The 24613-nt window shown below is 41.5% G+C and overlaps 2 protein-coding genes across 9 annotated transcripts in view; one reads left to right on the top strand and one right to left on the bottom strand.

Annotated features, from left to right (window-relative positions):
* lrwd1 (leucine-rich repeats and WD repeat domain containing 1) overlaps nucleotides 1-17242 on the bottom strand; it is a 51625-nt gene extending 34383 nt beyond the window's left edge. Inside the window, exons 1-6 of one of the 6 annotated variants that reach the window (XM_068010131.1) lie at nucleotides 17030-17242; nucleotides 14307-14404; nucleotides 13443-13677; nucleotides 11037-11156; nucleotides 10288-10440; nucleotides 5459-5578 (exon numbers count right to left, since the gene is read on the bottom strand). In XM_068010131.1, coding sequence (XP_067866232.1) covers nucleotides 5459-5578; nucleotides 10288-10440; nucleotides 11037-11156; nucleotides 13443-13677; nucleotides 14307-14386 — 708 coding nt within the window. In that variant the 5' untranslated portion in view covers nucleotides 14387-14404; nucleotides 17030-17242. Of the gene's footprint in view, nucleotides 1-5458; nucleotides 5579-10287; nucleotides 10441-11036; nucleotides 11157-13442; nucleotides 13678-14306; nucleotides 14410-15562; nucleotides 15622-15974; nucleotides 16497-17015 lie in introns of those variants that run through there. The other 5 variants (XM_068010130.1, XM_068010134.1, XM_068010133.1 and 2 more) reach the window with 5 other exon arrangements.
* alkbh4 (alkB homolog 4, lysine demthylase) lies at nucleotides 16715-23659 on the top strand. Of its 3 annotated transcripts, none has more exons than XM_068010137.1 (3): nucleotides 16715-16841; nucleotides 20301-20498; nucleotides 22080-23659. In XM_068010137.1, the coding sequence occupies exons 2-3, from the start codon at nucleotides 20451-20453 to the stop codon at nucleotides 22752-22754; spliced, it is 723 nt and encodes a 240-aa protein (XP_067866238.1). In that variant the 5' UTR covers nucleotides 16715-16841; nucleotides 20301-20450; the 3' UTR covers nucleotides 22755-23659. The 3 variants fall into 3 exon arrangements, with proteins under 3 accessions (XP_067866238.1, XP_067866237.1, XP_067866240.1); XM_068010136.1 differs by lacking the exon at nucleotides 16715-16841 and adding an exon at nucleotides 17086-17436; XM_068010139.1 differs by lacking the exons at nucleotides 16715-16841; nucleotides 20301-20498 and adding an exon at nucleotides 17086-17436.
* The last annotated feature ends 954 nt before the right edge of the window (nucleotides 23660-24613 follow it).

Genomic DNA, 24613 nt, shown 5'->3' on the forward strand with positions numbered 1-24613 from the left:
GAGAGTGCCTGCTCAACACATCTATGCTTGGGAACTTTGTGAAATGGGACAATTAGCATTTGCACTTTTCAGATTTAATTTGTGCACCCATTCCCCAAGGCTGGCGCCTGGTGAGTGCAGCTGATCAAGTGAAGCTATTCAATCTACACAGATCACCAGTTTTTTTTTTAGGAGCCCTTTTGGAGAGGTGGAGACAATCTTCACAGTGGAAAGCAACAAAGACACTGTAGGTGAACACTGGTATCCAGGAATGCCCTCCTGATAGGATATAACTTTTACGTTTTAAACCAAAACGTGGTCTTTTTTCAAGATCATAATCTATTTTCTTCACATTAGAATTGTTAATTATCCATATGCATCAACAGCAAAATATTTATGGCTGAGCCAATATGAAGAAAGGGGGAAAGTAAGCTAAGAAGCGGCCATAAAGAGGCTGCAAAGGGATGTAGACCAATTAAGTGATTGGGTAAGAACTTGGCAGATGGAGTATAATGTGGGGAAATATGAAACTATCCACTTTGGTAGGAAGAATGGAAAAGCAGGATATTGTTAAAAGGTGAGAGACCAGTAAATGTTGAGATTCAGAAGAACTTGGGTGTCCTTGTACACTAACCAAAGGAAGTTAACATGCAGGTCCAGCAAGCAATTAGAAAGGCATATGATATATCAGCTTTTACTGCAAGAGGGTTGCAGTATAAGAATAAACATATGAACATACGAATTAGGAGCAGGAGTAGGCCACTCAACCCCTCGAGCCTGCTCCACCATTCAATAAGTTCATGGCTGAACTGATTACTCCACATTTCCACATACCCACGATAACCTTCCACCCCCTTGTTAATCAGGAATCTATCTAACTCCGCCTTAAAAATATTCAAAGACTCTGCTTCCACCGCCTTTTGAGGAAGAGAATTCCAAAGACTCACAACCGTCTTAGAGAAAAAATTTCCCCTCATCTCTGTCGTAAATGGGCGACCCCTTATTTTTAAACAATGGCCCCTAATTCTAGATTCTCCCACAAGGGGAAACATCCTTTCCACATCCACCCTGTCAAGACCCCTCAGGATCTTATATGTTTCAATGAAGTCGCCTCTTACTCTTCTAAGTACCAGCGGATAAAAGCCTAGCCTGTCCATTCTTTCCTCGTAAGACAGCCCACCCATTCCAGGTATTAGTCTCGTAAACCTTCTTTGTACTGCCTCCAACCCATTTACATCCTTCCTTAAATAAAGAGACCAATCCCTGTATAGCTGAAGCATAACCTCCCTACTTTTGTATTCAATTCCCCTCACGATAAACGATAACATTCTATTAGCTTTCCTAATTACCTGCATACTAACTTTTTGCGATTCATGCACGAGGACACCCAGATCCCTCTGCATCTCAGAGCTCTGCAATCTCTCACCATTTAGATAATATGCTTCTTTTTTATTCTTCCTGCCAAAGTGGACAATTTCACACTTTCCCATATTATACTCCATTTGCCAGGTCTTTGCCCACTCACTTAACCTACCTATATTACTTTGTAGCCCCCTGATGTCCTCCAAACTTACTTTCCAACCTATCTTTGTCATCAGCAAATTTCGCAACCATACCTACGGTCCCTTCATCTTAGTCATTTATATAAATTGTAAAATGTTGAGGCCCCAGCACAGATCCCTGTGGCACACCACTCGTTACATCTTGCCAACCAGAAAATGGCCCATTTATGCCTACTCTCTGTTTCCTGTTAGCTAGCCAATCTTCTATCCATGCCAAATATGTTACCCCCCTACACCATGAGCTTTTATTTTCTGCAGTAACCTTTGATGTGGCACCTTATCAAATGCCTTCTGGAAATTTAAGTACAATACATCCACCGGTTCCCCTTTATCCGCAGCACATGTAACTCCCTCAAAAGAACTCAAATAAATTGGTTAAACATGATTTCCCTTTCACAAAACCATGTTGACTCTGCCTGATTACCTTGAAATTTTCTAAATGCTCTGCTATAACGTCTTTAATAATAGCTTCTAACATTTTCCCTAAGACAAATGTTAAGCTAACTGGCTTGTAGTTTCCTGCTTTCTGTCTCCCTCCCTTTTTGAATAAAGGAGTTACATTCGCTATTTTCCAATCTAACGGAACCTTCCCCGAATCTAGGGAATTTTGGAAAACTAAAACTAATGTATCAACTATCTCACTAGCCACTTCTTTTAACACCCTAGGACGAAGTCTATCAGGACCCGGGGACTTGTCAACCCGCAGCTCCAAACATTTGTTCACTTCCCTGGTGATTGTAATTTTCTTGAGTTCCTCCCTCCCTTCCATTTCCTGACTTACAGCTAATACTGGGATGTTACTTGTTTACTCAATAGTGAAGACTGATGCAAAATATCTGTTCAATTCATCTGCTATCTCCTTATTATCCATTATTAATTCCCCAGACTCACTTTCTATAGGACCAACGCTCACTTTGTTAACTCTTCTCCTTTTTAAATATCTTTGGAAACTCTTACTATGTGTCTTTATATTTCTAGCTAGCTTTCTCTCGTGCTCTAATTTTACCTTCCTTATCAATCTTTTAGTCACTCTTTGCTGTTTTTTATATTCTGTCCAATCTTCTGACCTGCCTCCCATCTTTGCGCAATTATATGCTTTTCCTTTAAGTTTGATACTATTATTACTGTTTTAGTTAACCATGGAAGGCAGGTCCCACCCTTGGAAGTTTTCTTTCTTGTTGAAATGTATCTATTCTGTGTATTCTGAAATATCCCCTTAAATGTCTGCCACTGCATCTCTATTGACCTATCCCTTAACTTGATTTGCCAGTTCACTTTAGCTAGCTCTGCTTTCATACCCTCATAATTGCCCTTATTTAAGTTTAAAATACTAGTCTTGGACCCACTCTTCTCTCCCTCAAACTGAATGTAAAATTCAATCATTTTATGATCACTGCTACCTCGGGGTGTCTTAACTATGAAGCCATTAATTAATCCTATCTCGTTGCACAATACCAGATCTAGTATAGCCTGCTCTCTGGTTGGCTCCAGAATGTATTGTTCCAAGAAATTATCCCCAAAACATTCTATGTACTCCTCATCTAGGCTACCTCAGCCCATATGATTTTTCCAGTCTGTATGTAGGTTAAAATCCCCCATAATTATCGCTGTACCTTTCTGACAAGCTGCCATTATTTCTTCCTTCATACCCCGTCCTACAGTATGGTTAATGTTAGGTGGCCTGTACACCACTCCCACAAGTGACTTCTTGCCTTTGTGATTTCTCATTTCTACCCAAACTGCTTCTACATCCTGGTCTCCTGAACTTAGGTCATCCTTCTCTGTTGCACTAATACCATCATTAATTAACAGAGCTACCCCTTCACCTTTTCCTAGCTTCCTGTCCTTGCTAAATGTCCTACTTTTCAATATTCAGGTTCCAATCTATGTCGTCCTGCAGCCATGTCTCTGTAATGGCTATCGGATTGTCCTTATTCCTATTTGCGCTCTGAGTTCATCTGTTTCGTTTCGAATGTTATGTACATTCAGATACAGAGCCTTTAGTTTTGTCCTTTCATTCTTTTTGTAACCTCTAGCCTTATCTGTTGATTTTACTCTTAGATTTGTACGCTGTCCCTTCCTGTCACAGTCTGTTTATCATTTCCTATATTAATACCTTTTTCTCTTGCCTTGTCTCTACTTGATTTACCATATCTTCCCAACTTTGATCCCTTGCCCCCACTATTCAGTTTAAAACCCTCTTTACTTCCCTAGTTATGCGGCTCGCTAGAACACCGGCCCCAGCACGGTTCAGGTGTAGACCATCCCAACGGTACTTTCCCCCATGCTGGTGCCAGTGCCTCACGAACTGGAACCCACTTCTACCACCCCTACATTCCTTTTTTCTCCCTCCACTTGAATGACTTCCTGTACCATGATCAGGTTGCTCATCCAGCCTGCAGCCCCCACTCTCATCCAAACAAGCTGAAAGAACCTCAAACCTGTTGGACAATCGCAAAAGTTCAGCCTCCTGCACTCCTGCCCTCTGGGTCCCCTACCTGCCTCAGCTGCAGTCACATTCTCCTGTCCCTGACCACTGACCAAGTCAGAAGACCCTATCCTAAGGGGTGTGACAGTCTCCTGGTACAAAATGTCGAGGTAACTTTCCCCCTCCCTGATGTGTCGCAGTGTCTGCAGCTCGGACTTCAGCTCAATGACACAGAGATGAAGTTCTTTGAGCCGCAAATACTTACTGCAGATGTGTTTGCTCTGGATCACAATGGCATCCAGGAGCTCCCACATGCTGCAGCCGTGACACATCACCTGTCCTGCCATCCTTAATTGTTTCAATTAACTACTTAATTATTTTATTCAATTATTTATTTTATTTTCCTTTTTTTAAAAATATATTTTATTAAGCTTACCGCTAGTTCTTTTACTATATTAAACGTTAGGATTAGAATGGATCTTAATCAATTACCAAATACTCAAACAGGTAGCTTCTTCCCAAACCAATAACCTACCTGCTTGCCTATGATGTTTGATGCTATGTTTGATTTAAATTAAATTAAATTAAATTAAAAGCTTACCTGTATACTCACCCTGGCAGCTTTCGGTTTCCCTTGACAGGGTAGATGCGGAGAAAATATTTCCCCTGGCTGGACAGTCTCAAACTGGGGATCACAGACTCAGGATATGGGGTTAGTCATTTAGGATTGAGATGAGGAGAAATTTCTTCACTCACGGAAGCCTTGTATAATTGCAGCAAAACTTCTTTATTCTTATACTCTAACCCCCTTGCAAAAAGGCTGACATAACATTTGCCTTTCTATTTGCTTGCTGTGCCTGCACATTAACTTTCTTTCATTCGTGTATATAGATAGCCAAGTTCTTCTGAATCCCAACATTTACTAGTTCCTCACCTTTTAAAAATATTCTGCTTTGCCATTCTTCCTATCAAAGTAGAATTCTCTACCCAAGAAAGCTGTGGATGCTCAGACATTGAGTATATTCAAGATTGAGATCAATAAATTTCTGGGTATTAAGGGAATCAAGGGATATGGGGATAGAGCAGTAAAGTGGAGTTGATGTGGAAGTTCAGCCATGATCTTGTTGAATGGTGGAGCAGGCTCGAGGGGCAGTATGGCCTACTCCTGTTCCTATTTCTTACGTGCTTAAGGTAATTTCAACAGTAGTAATCCATCAATCCTGAACGGTTGGGGGAGGGGCAAGCTTTCAAAAACATTATGCTACTGTAAGCAAAGCATCAAGTCTTTGCCGTCAATGGAGAAGAAAAAGAACCAAGGACAGGTATGCAAGCAGCATAGGATGGCGAACATCAAAAGTTGGCAGAATGCATAATTCCTGGACATTATAGTGTCCCACTAACTTTACTTCAGTCTGGGATTATCCTAAGATACGTGGAGAATGAGGATGATGTCTCTAAAATAATACATGAAATAATTTTAAGCTCTTACATCAGTGTCATTTTCTTCGTTTTCATTTTCATCTTCATGTTCACTTCCTCCCGAGTCAGAGGATATTTGCTCCTCATGCTGCAGTAGAGAGGCCACAAATTCTGTAGCTAGCATTTCCACCTAGGAAGCAAATCACACAAGTCCAAAGAGGTAAAAAGGATCTAGACTCTCACGCAAAGATGCAAGTTTCCAGATCATAGGAACAGGAGTAGGCCATTTAACTCCTCAAGCCTGTTCCGCCACTCACTGAGATCATGGCTAATCTGTGACCTAACTCAATATATCTGCCTTTGCCCCATTTCCCTTCGTACTTGTGTTTCCTAATTTCACTCCTGAATTTTTATACCATGCCCTCTTGTCCTAGACTTTGCAACCAAAAAGATGTTTAATATATATTCCCTTTAACCCTTTGAAGACTTATAGTCACAATAGATTCAAAAAGATAAGATTGCAAATATTTGGTTAATTCCAAAAGATCAATTGAACTTTCATATAATCCTAAAGGTGCTGGAAATACTCAGCAGGTCTGGCAGCATCTGTGGAAAGAGAAGCAAAGTTAACGTTTCAGGTCAGTGACCTTTCATCGCAATTGGCAAACGTTAGAAAAGAATTAGGTTTTAAGCAAATAAAGTGGGGGTGGGGCAAAAGAGAACAAATGGGAAGGTGTTGATAGGACAGAAGGTCACAGAGAATAACTGACAAGGAGGTCGTGGGGCAAAGGCAAAGAGAAAGAGTGTATTAATGGTGTGGTGAAAGACAAAGCGTTAGTGCAGAGAGGGTGTTAAATGACAGAATAATGAAAGCCCTGGCCAAAAGTAAAAACATGAATAAAAAAGTGGGCAGGCACATGGTAAAAAAAGTGGGCAGGCACATGGTAAAAAAAGTGTAATGATGAAACAAACTAAAATAAAAATGAAATACAAAGAACAATACAGCACAGGAACAGGCCATTCAGCCCTCCAAGCCTGCGCCGATCTTGATGCCTGCCTAAACTAAAACCTTCTGCACTTCCGGGGACCATATCCCTCTATTCCCATCCTATTCACGTATTTGTCAAGATGCCTCTTAAACGTCGCTATCGTACCTGCTTCCACCACCTCCCCTGGCAGCAAGTTCCAGACACTCACCACCCCCTGTGTAAAGAACTTGCCTCGCACATCCCCTCTAAACTTTGCCCCTCTCACCTTAAACCTATGTCCCCTAGTAACTGACTCTTCCACCCTGGGAAAAAGCTTCTGACTATCCACTCTGTCCATGCCGCTCATAACTTTGTAAACCTCTATCATGTCGCCCCTCCACCTCCGTCGTTCCAGTGAAAACAATCCGAGTTTTTCCAACCTCTCCTCATAGCTAATGCCCTCCAGACCAGGCAACATCCTGGTAAACCTCTTCTGTACCCTCTCCAAAGCCTCCACGTCCTTCTGGTAGTGTGGCGACCAGAATTGCACGCAATATTCGAAGTGTGGCCTAACTAAAGTTCTGTACAGCTGCAACATGACTTGCCAATTTTTATACTCTATGCCCCGACCGATGAAGGCAAACATGCCGTATGCCTTCTTGACTACCTTATCCACCTGCGTTGCCACTTTCAGTGACCTGTGGCCCTGTACGCCCAGATCTCTCTGCCTGTCAATACTCCTAAGAGTTCTGCCATTTACTGTATACTTCCCACCTGCATTAGACCTTCCAAAATACATTTGTCCGGATTAAACTCCATCTGCTATTTCTCCACCCAAGTCTCCAACTGATCTATATCCTGCTGTATCCTCTGACAATCCTCATCACTATCCGCAACTCCACCAACCTTTGTGTCCGCAAACTTACTAATCAGACCAGCTACAGTTTCCTCCAAATCATTTATATATACTACAAAGAGCAAAGGTCCCTGCACTGATCCCTGCGGAACACCACTAGTCACATCCCTCCATTCAGAAAAGCACCCTTCCACTGCTACCCTCTGTCTTCTATGACAGAGCCAGTTCTGTATCCATCTTGCCAGCTCACCTCTGAACCCGTGTGACTTCACCTTTTGTACCAGTCTGCCATGAGGCAGAGAAATAAAAATAAAAAATACAATACTAAAAAAATGGGTTCAGTCATGCTCTGAAATTATTGAACTCTATGTTCAGTCCGATAGACTGCAGCGTGCCTAATGAGGTGCTGTTCCTCAAGCTTGCGTTGATGTTCACTGGAATACTGGACTCTATGGAACACTGCAGCAATCCCAGGACAGAGATGTTGGCATGAGAGCAGGGGCGTGTATTCAAACGACAAGCGACAGGAAGCTCGGGGTCATGTTTTCGAACTGAGCGGAGGTGTTCCGCAAAGCGGTCACACAATATGCGTTTGGTCGCCCCAGTGTAGAGGAGACCGCATTGTGAGCAGCAAATACAGTATACTAAATTGAAAGAAGTACAAGTAAATTGCTACTTCACCTGAAAGGAGTATTTGGGCCTTGGATAGGGAGGAGAGAGGCGGTAAAAGGGAAGGTATTACACCTCCTGCGATTGCATTGGAAGATGCCGTGGGAAGGAGACGAGGTGTCAGGGGTAATGAAGCAGTGGACCAGGGTGTCGCAGAGGGAATGATCCCTTCGGAATGCTGACAGTGGAGGGGAGGGGAAGATGAGTTTGGTAGTGGCGGAAATGGAAGAGGACGTTAACTCTGCTTCTCTCTCCACAGATGCTGCCAGACCTGCTGAGTATTTGCAGCACTTTTTGGTTTTATTTCAGATTTCCAGCATCTGCAGTATTTTGCTTTTATTTCATACAATCCTACTTTGTAACTACTGTCCAAGTCCTAGTAATGAGCCAGCTGGTTCTGTGGTGTCAGGTTATTAAGTCTGCCAAAAAAGGTTCATTCGCTTTGAATGTCATTGCAAGGCCAGTTCACTTGGATCCAACTCACCCTGTGTACCTTTCCCCATCGAAAAGTCATTAATTGGTTTTCAGATGGCTCGTAAGTGCCAGCCACCTTTACATTTTCAGCATCCAAACGTAATGCTGGATATCACGCATGCTTATCACCAGCTGTTGATAGTCTGGATCCTCAGGTGGCAGGGGTCTCGATGTCAGGGGAAACTGCTGCCGAGATCCCGACGTCACCTCGTCTATGTAAGGTCCCTCGAATTTAGTGCCAATCAGGCACTTAACTGGACTGTGGCAGGCCTTCCATAGGATTTAGAACCCTGTCGCTGGAAGTCCCAGCCTTGTAGAGCTGCGGGTCAATCAGAGGCTACTGTGGAGGTGGTGGCTGCTACTATAGCTGCAGCGACCAGACACTGATGAGCAGCACAGGAACCAGGCTTAAGGTAGGACAGGGCAGGAGGGGTCTCGTGGGGTTGAGGTAACAGGGGAGGTGGCGTCAGTAGCAAGGGCAGGGGGGGGGTGGCCCTCAGTGGGCCCCCCCATTCACAATGCCAGGTACCTCGTTCAGGCACTAAGTGCCTTTGAACAAGGGACCCCACCCCGAACCCCACCCTCCCAAAGCCGTGAATCAGTCCACACAGCTTTTCGTGCCGTGTTTCCCATGTGGTGGCAGGGCCGCCCGCCGCATGTGTAACTGCAGTTGCAGCAGGAAGAGGCCTTTAATTGGTGGTTAATTACCCAGTTACAGGCCTCAATTGGTGATGGGGCAGGAAGGTTGTTCAGAGGCCTTTCCGTCCTGGACTAAATTTTGGTGGAGGTGGGACCCCGCCACCATCCCACTTGATTTTGTGCTCTCCCCACTTCTAACCCAACCACGGAGGGGAGCATAAAATTCCACCCCTCATCACCTCGAGGCTGCCCCTCTCTCTGCAGGGTGCTGAGCAACAGGTTAGCGTACGATGCAGCACTCCCACCCGCAACTGTTGTTTTCCATTTTTCTACTGGCCTTGGGCCTCACAAATGGGACAAAATCTGTTCCATGTTAGAAGTTATGAACCACGAAGGAAATGCTTCAAACTTAACTTGCGTTTGACCTTTCATTGAAGAAAGATAAGCAAGACCAAAGCACCCCTCAATCTTTCTTAGCCAGATTTGGATGAACTGTGTCCACATTAAAGCGAAATTAAAATTCATTTGTAAATGATCAAGATAATGCTTTATCAACCAAATAAACTCCACTTGTCTCCATTTGATCCAAGGGGTGCAGTGGCTGAGAAATGAGGCTCTGACTGCAGGTAGTCAAGAATGGACAGCCACAGGGTCACAATTACTAAAGTTCTAAATAACAAACCTTCCAAAGATTCAGAAGGAACTTTTATCCTGGAAAATGTCAGCCTTAACACACCAACAGGAGTAACGATCTGCTTAAAATTTATCTCTAAAACAATATTAACACTTGTTATAAATTTGCAAATTGTTACTAGTAAAATTCCAGTTATTAATTCTAATACCAAATACAAATTAAGGATGTTGAGAAATGAAATGAAAATTGTTACTTTTGGAGTGTAGACAGCATCATTCAAGGATATTTGTTCTAGAACAAAGAGTAAAGGAAATGAGTAAGCAATTCGTCAGAATAAAAGTACGGCACATCGCAATCCCAACACATGAAACCATGGAGTGATGGAATGTTGGCTTGTTCAGTTGTGCCATTGAACGTCTAATCTCAACCAGCTCACTGTGGGAAGCACTGAGCATAGGCTGGAGTAAAAAAAGAAGATTGCTTTCTATATTAAATTTTAGCCACATGCTTACAGTGAGTAATTTGAAATAGATTATGGGCCCTGTGAGGCATTCAGTTTTAAAGTCCAAATAATCAAATCAACTCTTCACCTGCTTAAGATGAACAAAATACTAGAATCAAAAACAACCGCAATAGAAAGTGCCAAAAAAACTACTTACCCTCCATTTTGTAAATGCACTCAGAGAGTTTGGGCCATATTTAATTTTAGCAACTGCAGATCTCACAAAGTCTTTTCCAACTGCTTTTATCTCAGCAGCTGTAGGGGGTTCTGAGAGCTGGGCCTTGTACTTTTTCTCCCAAAAGCCAGTTACCTAGAGAAAATCAAAACAAAAAAAAGTTGATGCTTTGATATAATGCACATTGGGACATTCTTTATAAAAATTTGGTTCAAAAATCCTCCTCCACCTTCTCCCTTTGATAATCTGAGGTTTGCAGAGTTCCTTTGCTTCAGTATTGTAAGTTAGGGATATGAGGAATGTGGGTTTTTGGGAAGCCAGAAACATTATTTGAAGTTCAAATACTGGGAAAATAAAACAAAGGAATGATATGAAATGCCAAAAGAAATAAGTGAAAAATTGGGGGGGGTTGCAAGCCATCAAGTGCGAGGGAAAACAAAATAGGACTTGTTCTTTGAAAATCAGTTTCAATAGCCAATACAGTGCTCTGCGCATATTTCATATAGACTCCAGTTAAGCGCTTGCCTCAGATAATTACAGGTCAAATCGCAAAAAGTTGAACATATACTTAACAGCATCACATTAGCAGCTTCTTTCTGATATATTTTATTGAGGACCTTTATTGTAAATTAGCTCATAAGAGTCAAAAGATGCTGTCTTTTAGAACAAATTTCAATCAATCCCCAATTTCATCAAGCAAAAGCTTTGCTGCTCCATTACCATGCACTCACTTGAGACATTAGCTGTTGGCTGTTGACAAACCTCAGGTGATTTGCATTGGATGTTATATCTTTGCCATTGAGTCTCCGGAGATTAGGCAACAGGTACATTACCTTGTAGGTGTCACAGATCTGGAAAGGAACGAGATTTACATGTTATCCAAGTAATAATATTCTAAAACACTTTAGATATTATAATAGTTTGGCAGAGCTTGAGTATTTTTTAGTCTTTTTCTCTTTTGGCTGAATTATTTTAAGATTTCCCCATCACCAAGACCACTCATGTTCAGTTTTTATGAAAAAATGGGTCCTTCAAAACACCAGTAAAAATGTTGCAAAATGTCATATAATAAAAACAGAAATTAATTTATTCATTTGTTAAGTGGATTTGCATTTATAATTCATGGAATGTTATCTTCAAAATACCAGTAAAAGTCCTGGAATCTCATAATAAAAATACCAGATTTATCCAGTCACCATGGGTTGGATTCTGCAGTTCCGCCACCAGGAGCAGCGCCACCAAATTCTGCGGTGGGTAGTCACTTTACATATTCGCGGTGGCCATGCACCTCCCCTGCCCCAGCCTCATCACATGGCGACATTGGCGACGCCATTCATGGCCCCACCGATGCGGAAGCAGGTGGTGCTGCCATTTTTAAAAGACTGCCAGCCCTGCAGACAGTTCAACAAAGTGCAGAGTTTACCCCTTCCCCCCCAACTTCTCTATACACAAAGTGCAGAGTTTACCCCTTCCCCACCTTGGTGGCACCAGCCTTCCTTCGACGGGAAAGTAAAGGCACGTGAGTGCCGCTCGTCACACTGAGAATCGGGAACTGAAAGTAAGATTGCAGCAGTTTAGATTTTAATTCATGCAAATATGTAATTTAAATATGCTAAGTTGGGACCCGTTGCAGAGCGGCAGAGGGGCCACCACAGAGCTTCACCGTCGACGGGAAGATTGGGCCTGACAATCCCGGCGTCGGGTTCAGTTGCAGCCACTGTGTCCACCCACCACACAATACCGCTTCAGTTCTCCTCTGCATTTTCTGTATTCTGCTTGGTTTTCTACTGCAGCATGAACTTGACATTTATCATCAGCCTTCCTTTTGTTTAATTTTAATCTCAATTTCTTTAGTCATCCAGGGAGCTCTAGCTTTGGATGTCCTTCCTTTCACCCTCATAGAATACCAAAATAGGACTCAAATGAAGAGAGATGAGGCAAATAAAACATAACTCTTAATCATCCCATTTTAATTAAGATATCACGTTAGTAGTACAATAAGAAAGGCAGCAGCAATGCATTAGACCCAAATGGTAAAATAAGATGATTTGCTGGTTCTGCAAAAATCCAAGGTTCCCAACCAAAAGCCTATGCCAAATGTCACCCTTTCAACACTTTACAGTTCAAAAGAAATACCTTTTTAAATAAAGAAGCTGATGGAAGTGCTATAATTTAGCCACAGTGTGATAGCAATTGATGATACTACAGTAATAGACACAGGTTCAACCAACCCCACTGCCCAAGTTCCCAGTCTCAGCTGAGTTGCCATGGTGAGGCAGTAAATAGAGTCTAGATACCTTACCAGAGGAGGGGGAGGAAAGTATTAGATATAAAGTCGACCCAGAATTACTGTTATGTCTCACTGCAGTGATTCAGAGTAGCAGTGTGACAGGCTTGGAGGCACGAGTTTTAAACGTTTTAAACAAAGTTCTATTAAGTGAGAATCAATGTTTCACGGATACTGACTAACTTGCTGCATACTTTCAGAAAGTTCTGTTTTTGTGCAACAATTAAGTATTCCAGTATTTTGCTGAGTCTCACTGCTTCTACATATTATTCAACCTGTAAGTTAATCTATTAATTTTAACCTGCAGATTTTGGTCTAAAAGTTTAGTATTTGTCACCTTTTGTAAACAGGAGAATGTGGAACAATATCTCAGGTCGACTACTACATACTGCAATTAGGAGCCAATTGTTAATTCTGGACACATAACTCCACACACAATATGCAAAAGGGTGCAAGCTTCAGTTCACAGCAAATTCTGTCTTTAGATGTTCACTGTTTGCCATTAACAAGATAAAGATGTTGATAAAGCAGAAAAATTTACAGAAACTGCCTAATCTTGACCCTGCCTTCAGGATTATTTCTCCTGACAGAATTATCCTGGAACTATTCTTCTTCACTTCCTAAAGACAGACTCAAGAGATATCCAGATGTCAGAAGATTGTTTGTCTACTCTGATTAGTTTGACAATGTAAAGTGCCATGAAGTGAGGGAGTAGAAAACTTAATATTTTCTTAGCACTGTGTTATATGGATCTGGAAACAGAATGCTCCACTAATTAAATCTAGACAGCTTTAATGATGTCAAAGATGCTAGCTTGATCACACTCTATAATATGTTTTCAATCACTTACTGTCAAGTATAAGTTATCTTCACAATTGAGATCTTCAAGATTCTTAAACTGCTTCAGTGATGTAACCTGCTCGATATCGTTATTAGCACAATTGAGAAGCTTCAGATTGACAAGTCCCAGATTGTTTGGAATTTCTGTCAGCAGATTTCCAGACACATCCAGTTCTTCCAACTTCTGTAACTGGGAAAATAATTTTGGATCCAAATCTCTTGTTTTCAATTGCAAGTTGGAAAGACTGAACGGAATGGGAAAGAAAATGGACTGGATTAAATCTAAAAGAAATACTTTGACTGAGGTATTAATATCACTGTAATTTGTTTGGGTTCTACACAAGCAGTTCCTATTTTACATGATACTTTGCTGATACAGATTATATGCTTTAATCCAGTAGATCATAGTTGCACATTTTACGATTCACTGTTACATTAAATACATTCACAAAGACAATTTATTCTTCTGCAAAGTAACAGTAAATTGTTCCAGAGCTTTGTACATCAAGTATCAGGTTAGTGCCCGTTTAACATCACCCTCCTACTGCCAGCTATGTAACAATGCATACTGCATTGTACATAGACTTAAAAATGCTGGGACCAGACATAAATGATTAGCCACTGTTAAATTAGTCCAAGGCTGAAAGTCATCTCATAATTACACATACTACCATAATTTACCCTGACCATTTTAACACAGTGAAACAAATTCAGAAAAAGCACCTTTAAGATGGTGTTCATTTATTGATAGTGGTCTTTATTCATAGATGTATATAAGAAATACAAATTACTTTCAGAATGGATGATAGATTTTGCATGCACTCCAATCTAGGTGTTTTATGAGAAAATTGTAATATTGCATCAATTTTCTTACTTGATTTTCTTGATCTGTCCCAATTTGGAGTGCTTTGGGATTCCTTTTTCAAGCAACAGTTCTTTTGTGATCTTGGCCATTCTTGAAATTGTTGTTTTCTATCCTTTGGGGAAAATCAACAAAATCACAACTCAGACTCTGTTCCTTCACTCACTGAGGTCTGTGCAACAGAATGCAAATATACCATAGTGCTGGTGGCAAGTTTGGAAAGCAAAGCCTAGCCAAAACTATTTGACAAGATCAAGGCGCTCCCAGTATGAAAATGAATAAATTTCAAAGGATGCATTTTTAAAGAACAGAAACTCCTATTATTTCCAGACAACTGGGGTTCCGAAGAAGGGTCACTGACCCGAAACATTAACTCTGCTTCTCTTTCCACAGATGCTGCCAGACCTGCTGAATGGTTCCGGCATTTCTTGTTTTTAGATCAAATAAACTTTTTTGTTTTGTTACATGTAACCATAGTAAGGTATTAAGATAAAGGATGATTTTGTTTTCTCGCTAGAGGGGCAATACAACACCAAATGATGTTGTAAATGTGTTTAGTGTTGAGTAAATCTAATAATAAAGATAAACGCCGTCAGCCGTGGTTCAGTTGACAGCACTCTTGGAAGCACTCTAATCAGGAGGGCATGGTTTCACCTCTAGAGACTTGAGCACATAATCCAAGCTGACACCTCACTTCAGTACGGAGGGAGTGCTGCACTGTCAGAGTTGCAGTCTTTCAAATCAGATTATGGCCTAGATTTTCCAATGAGCGGCAAAGGAACAGCTTTCGTCTCGCATACAGTTGCCCACAGACTTTTAGCGGGCATGTCAGAGGAGATTTCTACTTTTCTGGCATTTATTCGAATTCTGCAGCCTCTGTGAACCGGCTAAGTAGCAGGGAAGCTGCTCTACCAATCAGACTGAAAAACCCTCACAGAAGGCAAAGCAAGAAGTAAAAAACAGGAAATATCAATCAAATTTAAATCAACATAGAGGAAGCAAAATAACGATTAGGTCATACACATGGGATTAAGAGAAAGTCATGGGCAAAATACAAAAACTGTTAAAAAAAATTATCTGATTTAAAAAAAAATGTCTGCAACATTAATTTTCTTCTAGAGGAATAAAACTTCATATTTATAAGATTAATGTTTCAGGGCAAGAGAGGATGTTCAGCGGCAAATTTAATTACTCCTAACAGATCAAGGCTTCAGTTATTCATCGGGTCTTTAGTGCAATTATAGCAGGTAATTAGCATAAGTTTACACCTTAACAGAGATTTCTTTGCCGATTCCATCTGTGAAGACAGTAACATTGCAGCCTGTGGAGCAGCAGGGCAACATGGACAGCAACTTCCAGGTTTCCGAATGTAATTGTGCATATACAGATTCCAGAAGTTGTTGCCAGTTTTATCCAGTGATAATGGTGAGCTTTGACAGCCTCGCCGTAACTAGCAGAGCAAAATCCAGGCCATTAAACTGAGGCCTCATATGCTCTTGTATGTGAACGCAAAAGATCCTATGACATTATTTCAAAGAAGAACGGGAGAGTTTTCCACAGTGACCTAGGCAACATTCATCCTTCTGCCAACATCACTCAAAACAGATTATCTGGTCATTATCACATTGCTGCTTCTGGGATCTTGCAGCGCGGAAATTATTTGGATGAGACTTTTCTTACTTATCAAGTGACTATACTCCAGGCGAGGCCTGGACAACGTATGCCAGCCAAGAGCGCCGTCTCAATTCATTCCATCTTCGCTGCCTTCGGAGAATACTTGGCATCAGGTGGCAGGACTATATCTCCAACACAGAAGTCCTTGAAGTGGCCAACACCCCCAGCTTATACACACTACTGAGTCAGCGGCGCTTGAGATGGCTTGGCCATGTGAGCCGCATGGAAGATGGCAGGATCCCCAAAGACACATTGTACAGCGAGCTCGCCACTGGTATCAGACCCACCGGCCGTCCATGTTTCCGCAATAAAGACGTCTGCAAACGCGACATGAAATTGTGTGACATTGATCACAAGTCGTGGGAGTCAGTTGCCAGCATTCGCCAGAGCTGGCGGGCAGCCATAAAGACAGGGCTAAATTGTGGCGAGTCGAAGAGACTTAGTAGTTGGCAGGAAAAAAGACAGAGGCGCAAGGGGAGAGCCAACTGTGCAACAGCCCCGACAAACAAATTTCTCTGCAGCACCTGTGGAAGAGCCTGTCACTCCAGAATTGGCCTTTATAGCCACTCCAGGCGCTGCTTCACAAACCACTGACCACCTCCAGGCGCGTATCCATTGTCTCTCGAGATAAGGAGGCCCAAAAGAAAAGAAAAAGATACTCCAAAATACTCCGCAGGCTGTAAAGGATGTGAAGGGCGCTATATAAATACAAGTGTTTAAATACTGGCCACGTGCATGATTCCGGCCAGAGGCACCAAGCAAGTGAGTAATGGGGAGCTTCCCTCGCAGACACATGGGCAAAGTCTCACCGAACCGGAGCACATCTTGCTGAAACAGGTGCCTTGGTACCGGACCTCCCGGGGTTATCTGTCGGTGGGTATTATTACATCTTTAAATGAGCCAGGCGTGCAGTGTACCACAAACTGCCATTCAACCCGCACTGCTTTAAACCATGCTCCGCAGTATCTGCTAACCGACACACAGCAGACACCTCGCACTAACTTTCACCGCGCTTGGCCGCTCCTCTCTGGCGGCCTGGATAGTTACCACCGCCTTATTACCGCTGTTAACCCGGTTACTGTCGCTAACGCCGCTTTCCCCGAGTTGGATCCGGTGGAAAGTTTCCCGCGGAATGCAGGCCCAATTCTCTCACAACAGCTGCTCGTGCACCGACAGTCGGCGCCTGCGTACTCTTGGCTGTCTGTGCGCTCGAGCGCCGGTGTTTGGCACCCGCGTACTGCTCGCTGGCTGGACGCTCGAGCGTCAGCAGATTGCACCCTCGGGAAGTGACGCGGCTGCTGTGATGGCGGCCCATGTAGGGTCGGGTGGTGGTTGTGAGTATGAGGGAGGAGTGACCATAGCAGCGGAGAATACCGCATGGCCAAGCTGCGGCTGCAAAGGGATCCGTTCGTGTCTGATTTGTGAGCGGGGCGGGCGCCCAGTTGAACCGTTAGCCAAGTTCCAGCGGGTAAGAGGCGACATCGGGGAACAGAATGAGTTAAACTTTGGCATCCGGGCAGTGAAAAGTGATTTATAAATAGATGAGTGCATAGACTCAGAGATAGAGGCCAGAACAACAAATATAAACCCTACAACATTAACTCTCTCTCCACAGATGCTCTCTAACTTGCAGAGTACTTCCAGCATTTCCTATTTTTATCTCAGATCGCCAGTATCCGGCGGGGCAGTGGTTAGCACCGCAGCTCCAGCGACCCAGGTTCAATTCTGGGTACTGCCTGTGTGGAGTTTGCAAGTTCTCTCTGTGTCTGTGTGGGTTTTCGCCGGGTGCTCCTCCCACAGCCAAAGACTTGCAGGTTGATAGGTAAATTGGCCATTATAAACTGTCTCTAGTATAGGTAGGTGGTAGGGGAATATAGGGACAGGTGGGGATGTGGTAGGAATATGGGATTAGTATAGGATTAATATAAATGGGTAGTTGATGGTTGGCACAGACTCGGTTTAATATAAACCCTGCAATGTTAAAAACCTGAAATGAGATCAGAAAATGGTGGAAATTCAGAGCAGGTCAGACAGCAGCTGAAAAGTGGTTAGGGTATGCACCATTTACTACGACTGATATACGATCTTAACCCTAGTAAACCATTCCCAGAGAAAAGTAGGGGCTGACTGGACAATTAAAACAGGTCAGGGGAGGTGACCGAGTTTCGGTCAAGCACATCGGGTTTCCATGTAGATGATGGAGAAAATGTTTAGTTTTGGCTCTGGCCATTTTATAAAGTTTTAACCTCTCTCTGCCACCATCGCAAATGCTACTTAGAATATTATGATTCCAATTTACTTAGAACAAGACCTTCTATACAGCTAAATTTTCCAAGGAGTGGTGGGCATCCAGTAGAAGAGAAATTAAGGAGTATGAAAAGCACAGAAGTTGTAAGTTTTGGGGATTATTTTGATGGAAGGGAAAGGAGTAGGGGAGGATGTGCTGGGAATTGGGCTGGATAAGATTGGAGTTGGGCCATGGAGGGATTTAACAATGAGCATGGGGATCTTGAGATTGACATATTGGGGAAATGGATCTAATGGAGGTTGGTTTCAATGTGTGTGCAGACTAGGGCTAGGATAAAGGGCTGCATGCTACAGAATGGATTGCTTTGTGTATGGAATAGATTCATTGGATGGTTACAGCACAGAAGGGGGCCATTCTGCCTGTCGAGTCTATACTGGCCCTGCAAGAACAATTTAGCTGGTTGCACTCTCCGGCCTTGCAATTTTTTTCCCCTTCAAGCACGTATTCAGTTCACTTTTGAAAAATACAATTGAATCTGCCTCCACCACCAGACAGTGCGTTCCAGATTATAACCACTCACTGCATAAAAAAGGTTTTCCTCATGTCACCTTTGGTTCTTTTGCCAATCCCCTTAAATCTCAACATTTCTGCCAATGGGAACAATTTCTCTCTTTTCTGCCTAGACCCCTCATGATTTTGAACAGAAGTGGACATAAGTGGTCTTGGAAATGTATTAGATGTGTTTAAAGTATGGCTTAGGTCACCAACTTTCAGTGTCAGGTTTTGTGTGAGGGCACTTGATCCATATGATGGGAAGAGATTGGAAATGGTGGCTGAGGTGCAAAATTCTAATAGGAGCCAACCAGAGTGGCTTCAGTCTTGCAGATGTTGAACTGAAGAAAGTTCCAGCTGTAATCAGGAGACAGTGGCGTAGTGATAATGTCACTGGATTAGAGGTCCAGGCTAATTCCATGGGGACATGGGTTCAAATCCAACCACGGCAGTTGGAATTTAAAGTCAATTCATTAATAAAAATATTGAATTGAAAGCTAGTCTCAGTAATGCTGCCATGAATATCAATTGTTGTAAAAACCCAAAATAAAAACAAGAAATGCTGGAAATACTCAGCAGGTCTGGCAGCATCTGTGGAGAGAGAAGCAGAGTTAACATTTCAAGTCAGTGACCCTTCATCTGAACTTCTGAACAAGTTCTGATGAAGGGTCACTGACCTGAAACGTTAACTCTGCTTCTCTCTTCACAGATGCCAGACCTGCTGAGTATTTCCAGCATTTCTTGTTTTTATTTCAGATTTCCTGCATCTGCAGTATTTTGCTTTTATTATTATGTTGTAAAAACCCATCTGGTTCACTAATGTCCTTACCCGTCCGACCTACACGTGACTCCAGACCCACAGCAATGTGGTTGACTCTTAACTGCCCTCTGAAATGGCCTAGCAAGCCATTCTATTGACAAGGGCAATAAGGGATGTGCAACAAATGCTGGCCTTGCCAGCAACACCCACATCCCATGACATGTTTTTTTTTAAATAGATCAAGTGCCCTCACACCACCTAAATTCATAATGTCTATTCTGATGAGGTAGTAGCAGTGTTTACTCCATTTTAAGCATATTTTAAATTACTGGTATGAAATGGTAATGTTATTAGTTCTATTGAGCAATGAGATATGCCCCTCCTTTATGTACCTTACAATGCAGTATACATTTTCAGATATTCCACAGAATATTTTACAAGTTATTTTAATGGCTCCCTCCATCTTAGTACTTTCCCAACATAACACACCAAGCCAGGCATTTGACCTCTGTTAAGCACCTCTAGGTAACAAAACAGCTGACACAGGGCCACAGTATTGTGGCTATACACTATTTCTTCTCCCAGTGTCTCAGCTTTTTACATTTTTAGACCTTTTTTCTTTTCTTTTATACTAATCAGTCAAAATCTTGTCTCTGTTTTATTGCATGTATATGAATTAGCAACCTTACCTGCTGTGCTAGTGTGCTAAATGATATTTTATCAGTGCTCTGAAAGAAATGACACACATTGTTGTCAAATACTCTTCCCACAGAGAAAACACCACTTCACGTACCATCCCACATCGGGCTTGGCAGTGGGGGATGACTCCTCTAGTTTAAATGGCTGGACTTTTCCATTTCCTGGTGTATTTTTATCAGACAATTTTGTGAATGAAGAGGAGGAAACAGAGCTGGTGAACCTGATGGATAGCGACAAGTGGAAACCCTCACAATCTGGGCGCAAGAAACAGGTTAGGCTTCCAATTGCAGAGAAAATCATGCGATATCTTGGTCACTATCGGAACACTATTTATACATCCAGTTTACAGCACTTTTTTCATGTAAATGACAGATTCAGTTTTAAATTATTTTATGAGTGACAAGAAGTAGTAACCATTATTATTTAATTTCCTTCCTGTTCGACAGAGTCTAGCTTTCTCTCAGAATGGCACAAACCAACTTCCTGTCACTTTGTGGCACAACCTGCGCCACACCTCCCAGTTACACTAAGAACTGATAGTTTCTCATGTATTTGGTACTGCCACCTATGTGGTTTATGTGACTTACAAGGTGTTTTCTAATACAAATGCAACTTAGGATTCTAAAGTAACCGGCCACTATTTTTTGTTTTTAAAAACAACAACATTGTAATTAAAGACATGCACTCATACTTGCATTGATCATTCCAGGTTTCCTGGTTTGGAAGTTGGCTTTCCTGGGTTCTGTGATATCTTCAATCTCATGAGGCATGACATTGAACAACACACCACCTAACTAGAAGCACTCCATTGAGCTTTCATTTTTCTTTTTGCTGAATATTTTTGTTTAAATAAGTAATTAAGTTGAAGGAGTTACTGAGATAGACAACAACAAGTAAACTCCATTTGGAGTCTTATTTGGAAACTTATTTTGGATGTCATTTAAATCCCTAAATGTTATTTCCTGATATCACATTGGCATCTGTATAGTTCCTTTCTGGGATCAGTTTGTAGAAAAGAATATTTGAATTTCTTAATCAGAATACATTAGAGATAAACTTGCATGGGGAGTTGATTTTTTTTTTAAAGAATTTGACGAGTGGACCATGGCTGGCATTGTGATCTAATAAATATCTGTGAGCGGAACTGACTAGATAAATGAAAAAAAGTGAAGGGATTTGTAGTTAGAGTTGCACGTTAATGTATTTGTCATATCATGATGTTTGCCACAATCTGAAAGAAAAAAACTTGCATTTATATACCATCTTTCACCTCACCAGGCATTCCAAAGCACTTCACATGCAATTCAATACTTTTTAAAGTGTAGTCACTATTGTAGTACAGGGAAACAAGGGAGACAGTATGTGTACAGCAAGATTGCACAAAACAGTAATTAATATTTTTAGTAACGTTGGTTGAGGGCTAAATGTTGTCTCACTGGGAGAACTCTCCTGCTGTTCTTTGAATAGTACCATTGGTTCTTTTACATCCACCTGAGAGGGCAGATAGGCATTTCAGTTTAATGTCTCATCTGAAAGATGGCACTTGCAACACTGCAGCACTCGCTCCATATAAATAATTTGATTTACAATACTTGGTGCATTTCATTTGGGGAGAAATACAGCATTTTTATCTCAAGGATATCGATTAAAGCTGCTTTGTATTGTTTTGTCCTTGTGATGTTACACCTGTGAAAATTGGCTTTTTTATTTTCCCTGCTATTTCATCCACAATGGTTTTATGAAAAAAATTAAAATCAAAAATAACTATGTAATTGCTAGCAATACTGTATTTAATTTTCTTGAATCTTTTTTTCGTCCAATATTACTCATCTGTTTCTTTGTCAACATGCAGGACTATGGTCCAAAGGTGAATTTTAAAAAGCACAAGTTGAAAGTGGGAAGTTTCAGTGGCCTGCCATGCTTCAGCCATCTTCTCATAGACCGAATGATGCAACACCCCATGCTGAGAAACTTTCTTCCTGTGGAGCAATGTAACTTGGATTATAGACCAGAACAAGGCTCTGCCATTGACCCACACTTTGATGACTGGTGGCTGTGGGGCAAGCGTCTGGTCAGTGTAAATCTTCTGTCTGAAACCATATTATCAATGTCTTGTGACTCAGAGGATTTCATACAATTACATCATAATGACATGGTATGCAATGCACAGTCCTATGATCCAGTAACTGGTCATTCAGACAGCATTTTTAATTTCCATGGAGAGAATACTCCAGTTCATTGCACAGACACCTGCAGTGTGAAAAGGACTAGTGACACAAGTCAAAGGCGAGTCTCTTACAAAGATGTAGAGGTAGCCATCCATTTGCCAAGGAGATCTTTAATTGCTTTATGTGGGGATGCACGATATAAGTGGAAACATGGCATTTACAGGCAAGACATCAAGTCAAGGCGGATATGTAGTACCTTTAGGGAACTATCAGAAGAGTTCAGCCACGGAGGGAAACAAGAGGCACTGGGAAAAGAGCTCTTAGATATAGCACTGAGCTTTCAAGGTGTTCCTACATAAATGTACTGTTCTGAAGCATCAAGCACATGAGATCACAATGGGCTGAATGGCCGCCTATGTTCCTATAAACTCATCTTTGGGATATCTATGAAAAACATGCTATTTACGTTATTTAACCCATCTCCATGTGCTGTGGCCTGGTTTTAAAAATAAAGGATGCAATGGGTATGCCAGTCTGCCTTATAAATATTTGATTGGAGATATACTAGAGTAGTCAGCTGTTTTTTCTGACTTTGTGCTGCTCCATACTCCAGATCTTGCCCCTATAATCACACCAAAATCAGGAAATCATCTTTTGGGGGAAATTATGGGATCAGAATCATGCCTTGATGCAGTTGTCTACCAGTGCACTTTGCACATGAGCTATAACAAGGCTTTTATTAGTGAGGGAAGTGATAAATTAAGTATGCTCACAGTCCAGAATCAACTGTATCCAAATCTACTCAAATTAGGTGGTGTTTTGAGTATTAAGCTGCTGTGAGAAGACTAGGCTTATAATTAATTAATGAACTGAGAACACAATTCAAAATATTCCAACTGTCAAATTGCTTCCTCAGAAACCACTGATTCTGGTTTTCACCAAGCAAAGAGGTAGTGATGGTTTATCTGTTTTACTTTCAAATATTTAGATTCTGATTTATATAAATGTTTAATATATTATAAATAAACTGTGCGCTTGAATATAACTTTTGGATGTTATGTCAGTGATTAAAGTTAGTGTTTTGGAAATTCTGTTATCAAATGAGCTTAGTTTAAACTAATTTTGAATTTTGTAATAGTTTGCAGCATATGTACTTCAATTTTGTAAAATATCAGCTATTATGGAAAGGGACAATGAAAGTGACAACTTTTTTCAAGTGTATATCTAGTTTTAATACTGAAATTAAATGTTTTTAATCGTGTAAGGTATTTACTTCTCAATTCTTGAAAGACTGATTTCTGTGCCAGACAAAATCAACAGTTTTGATGAGCTAAATAGATATTTTGCATCGGTTTCCATTTTCAGTATTACAGGATAGGTGTGTGACTAAAATTACTTCGAAATTAATAACAATGGAAATGGTTTTAGCGAAGTGACAGTCTGCAAACCCAATGCAATGGAGTGGCAAAATGAATGGGGGAGAAGAGAAGTGAGCACTGGTTCATACGTTCCCATTGGCAAAGTCAAATGTTCTTGTCTGTATTCCCAAGCCCATCTCTGATGAGATTGGAAAAGTTGCTTTCTGGAGCATGATTGAACAGGCTGTGCCCCAGCAGAAGAAACAAAAGCATAAGCTCCACTCTCCAGAGATTATAATGTCCTATCATCTGTACCAAGTGATATTGTACTTCACTTGTGGCCAATGTGAAATTCTAATCGTTTTACCCATTCATATGTTAGCTTCAATAATTTCTCAATATTCTTGCAAAAACTATAGCAATTACTCTCTCCATATTCTCTGGTAAAAATAATAACAAAGATACTTGGGTTTGGGTCCAGCCTAGATTAATCAGGTGGACATTGCCTCTCCATATCATTGAGAACTCCAGTTTTTTTTCCAACCTATGTTGTACCTGACCTGAGGTGCTTTATGATGACACTGGGTGCAAAAATGTTAAATTCCTGTTAATAAATGTTAAACTCATTGCAGCAAACTAAAGCTCTTTAATTCCCAATAGCTAATATAACATAATATAAGGTGAGTCGAAGAGACTTAGCAGTTGGCAGGAAAAAAGACAAGCGCAAGGGGAGAGCCAACTGCGAAACAGCCCTGACAACCAATTTTATCTGCAGCACCTGTGGAAGAGTCTGTCACTCTAGTATTGGCCATTATAGCCGCTCCAGGCGCTGCTGCACAAACCAATGACCACCTGCAGGC

Source organism: Heterodontus francisci, chromosome 30 (assembly GCF_036365525.1).
Source record: "Heterodontus francisci isolate sHetFra1 chromosome 30, sHetFra1.hap1, whole genome shotgun sequence".
Taxonomy (NCBI): domain Eukaryota; kingdom Metazoa; phylum Chordata; class Chondrichthyes; order Heterodontiformes; family Heterodontidae; genus Heterodontus; species Heterodontus francisci.

What these genes read in the sequence shown, in the direction of transcription:
- alkbh4 (XM_068010136.1), top strand. Translation starts at nt 17,101, where the DNA reads ATGCAGGCCCAATTCTCTCACAACAGCTGCTCGTGCACCGACAGTCGG. An exon ending in CGTTAGCCAAGTTCCAGCGG is followed by an intron (nt 17,437 to 20,300) that starts GTAAGAGGCGAC and finishes CTCTTCCCACAG; the next exon opens with AGAAAACACCACTTCACGTA. An exon ending in AATCTGGGCGCAAGAAACAG is followed by an intron (nt 20,499 to 22,079) that starts GTTAGGCTTCCA and finishes GTCAACATGCAG; the next exon opens with GACTATGGTCCAAAGGTGAA.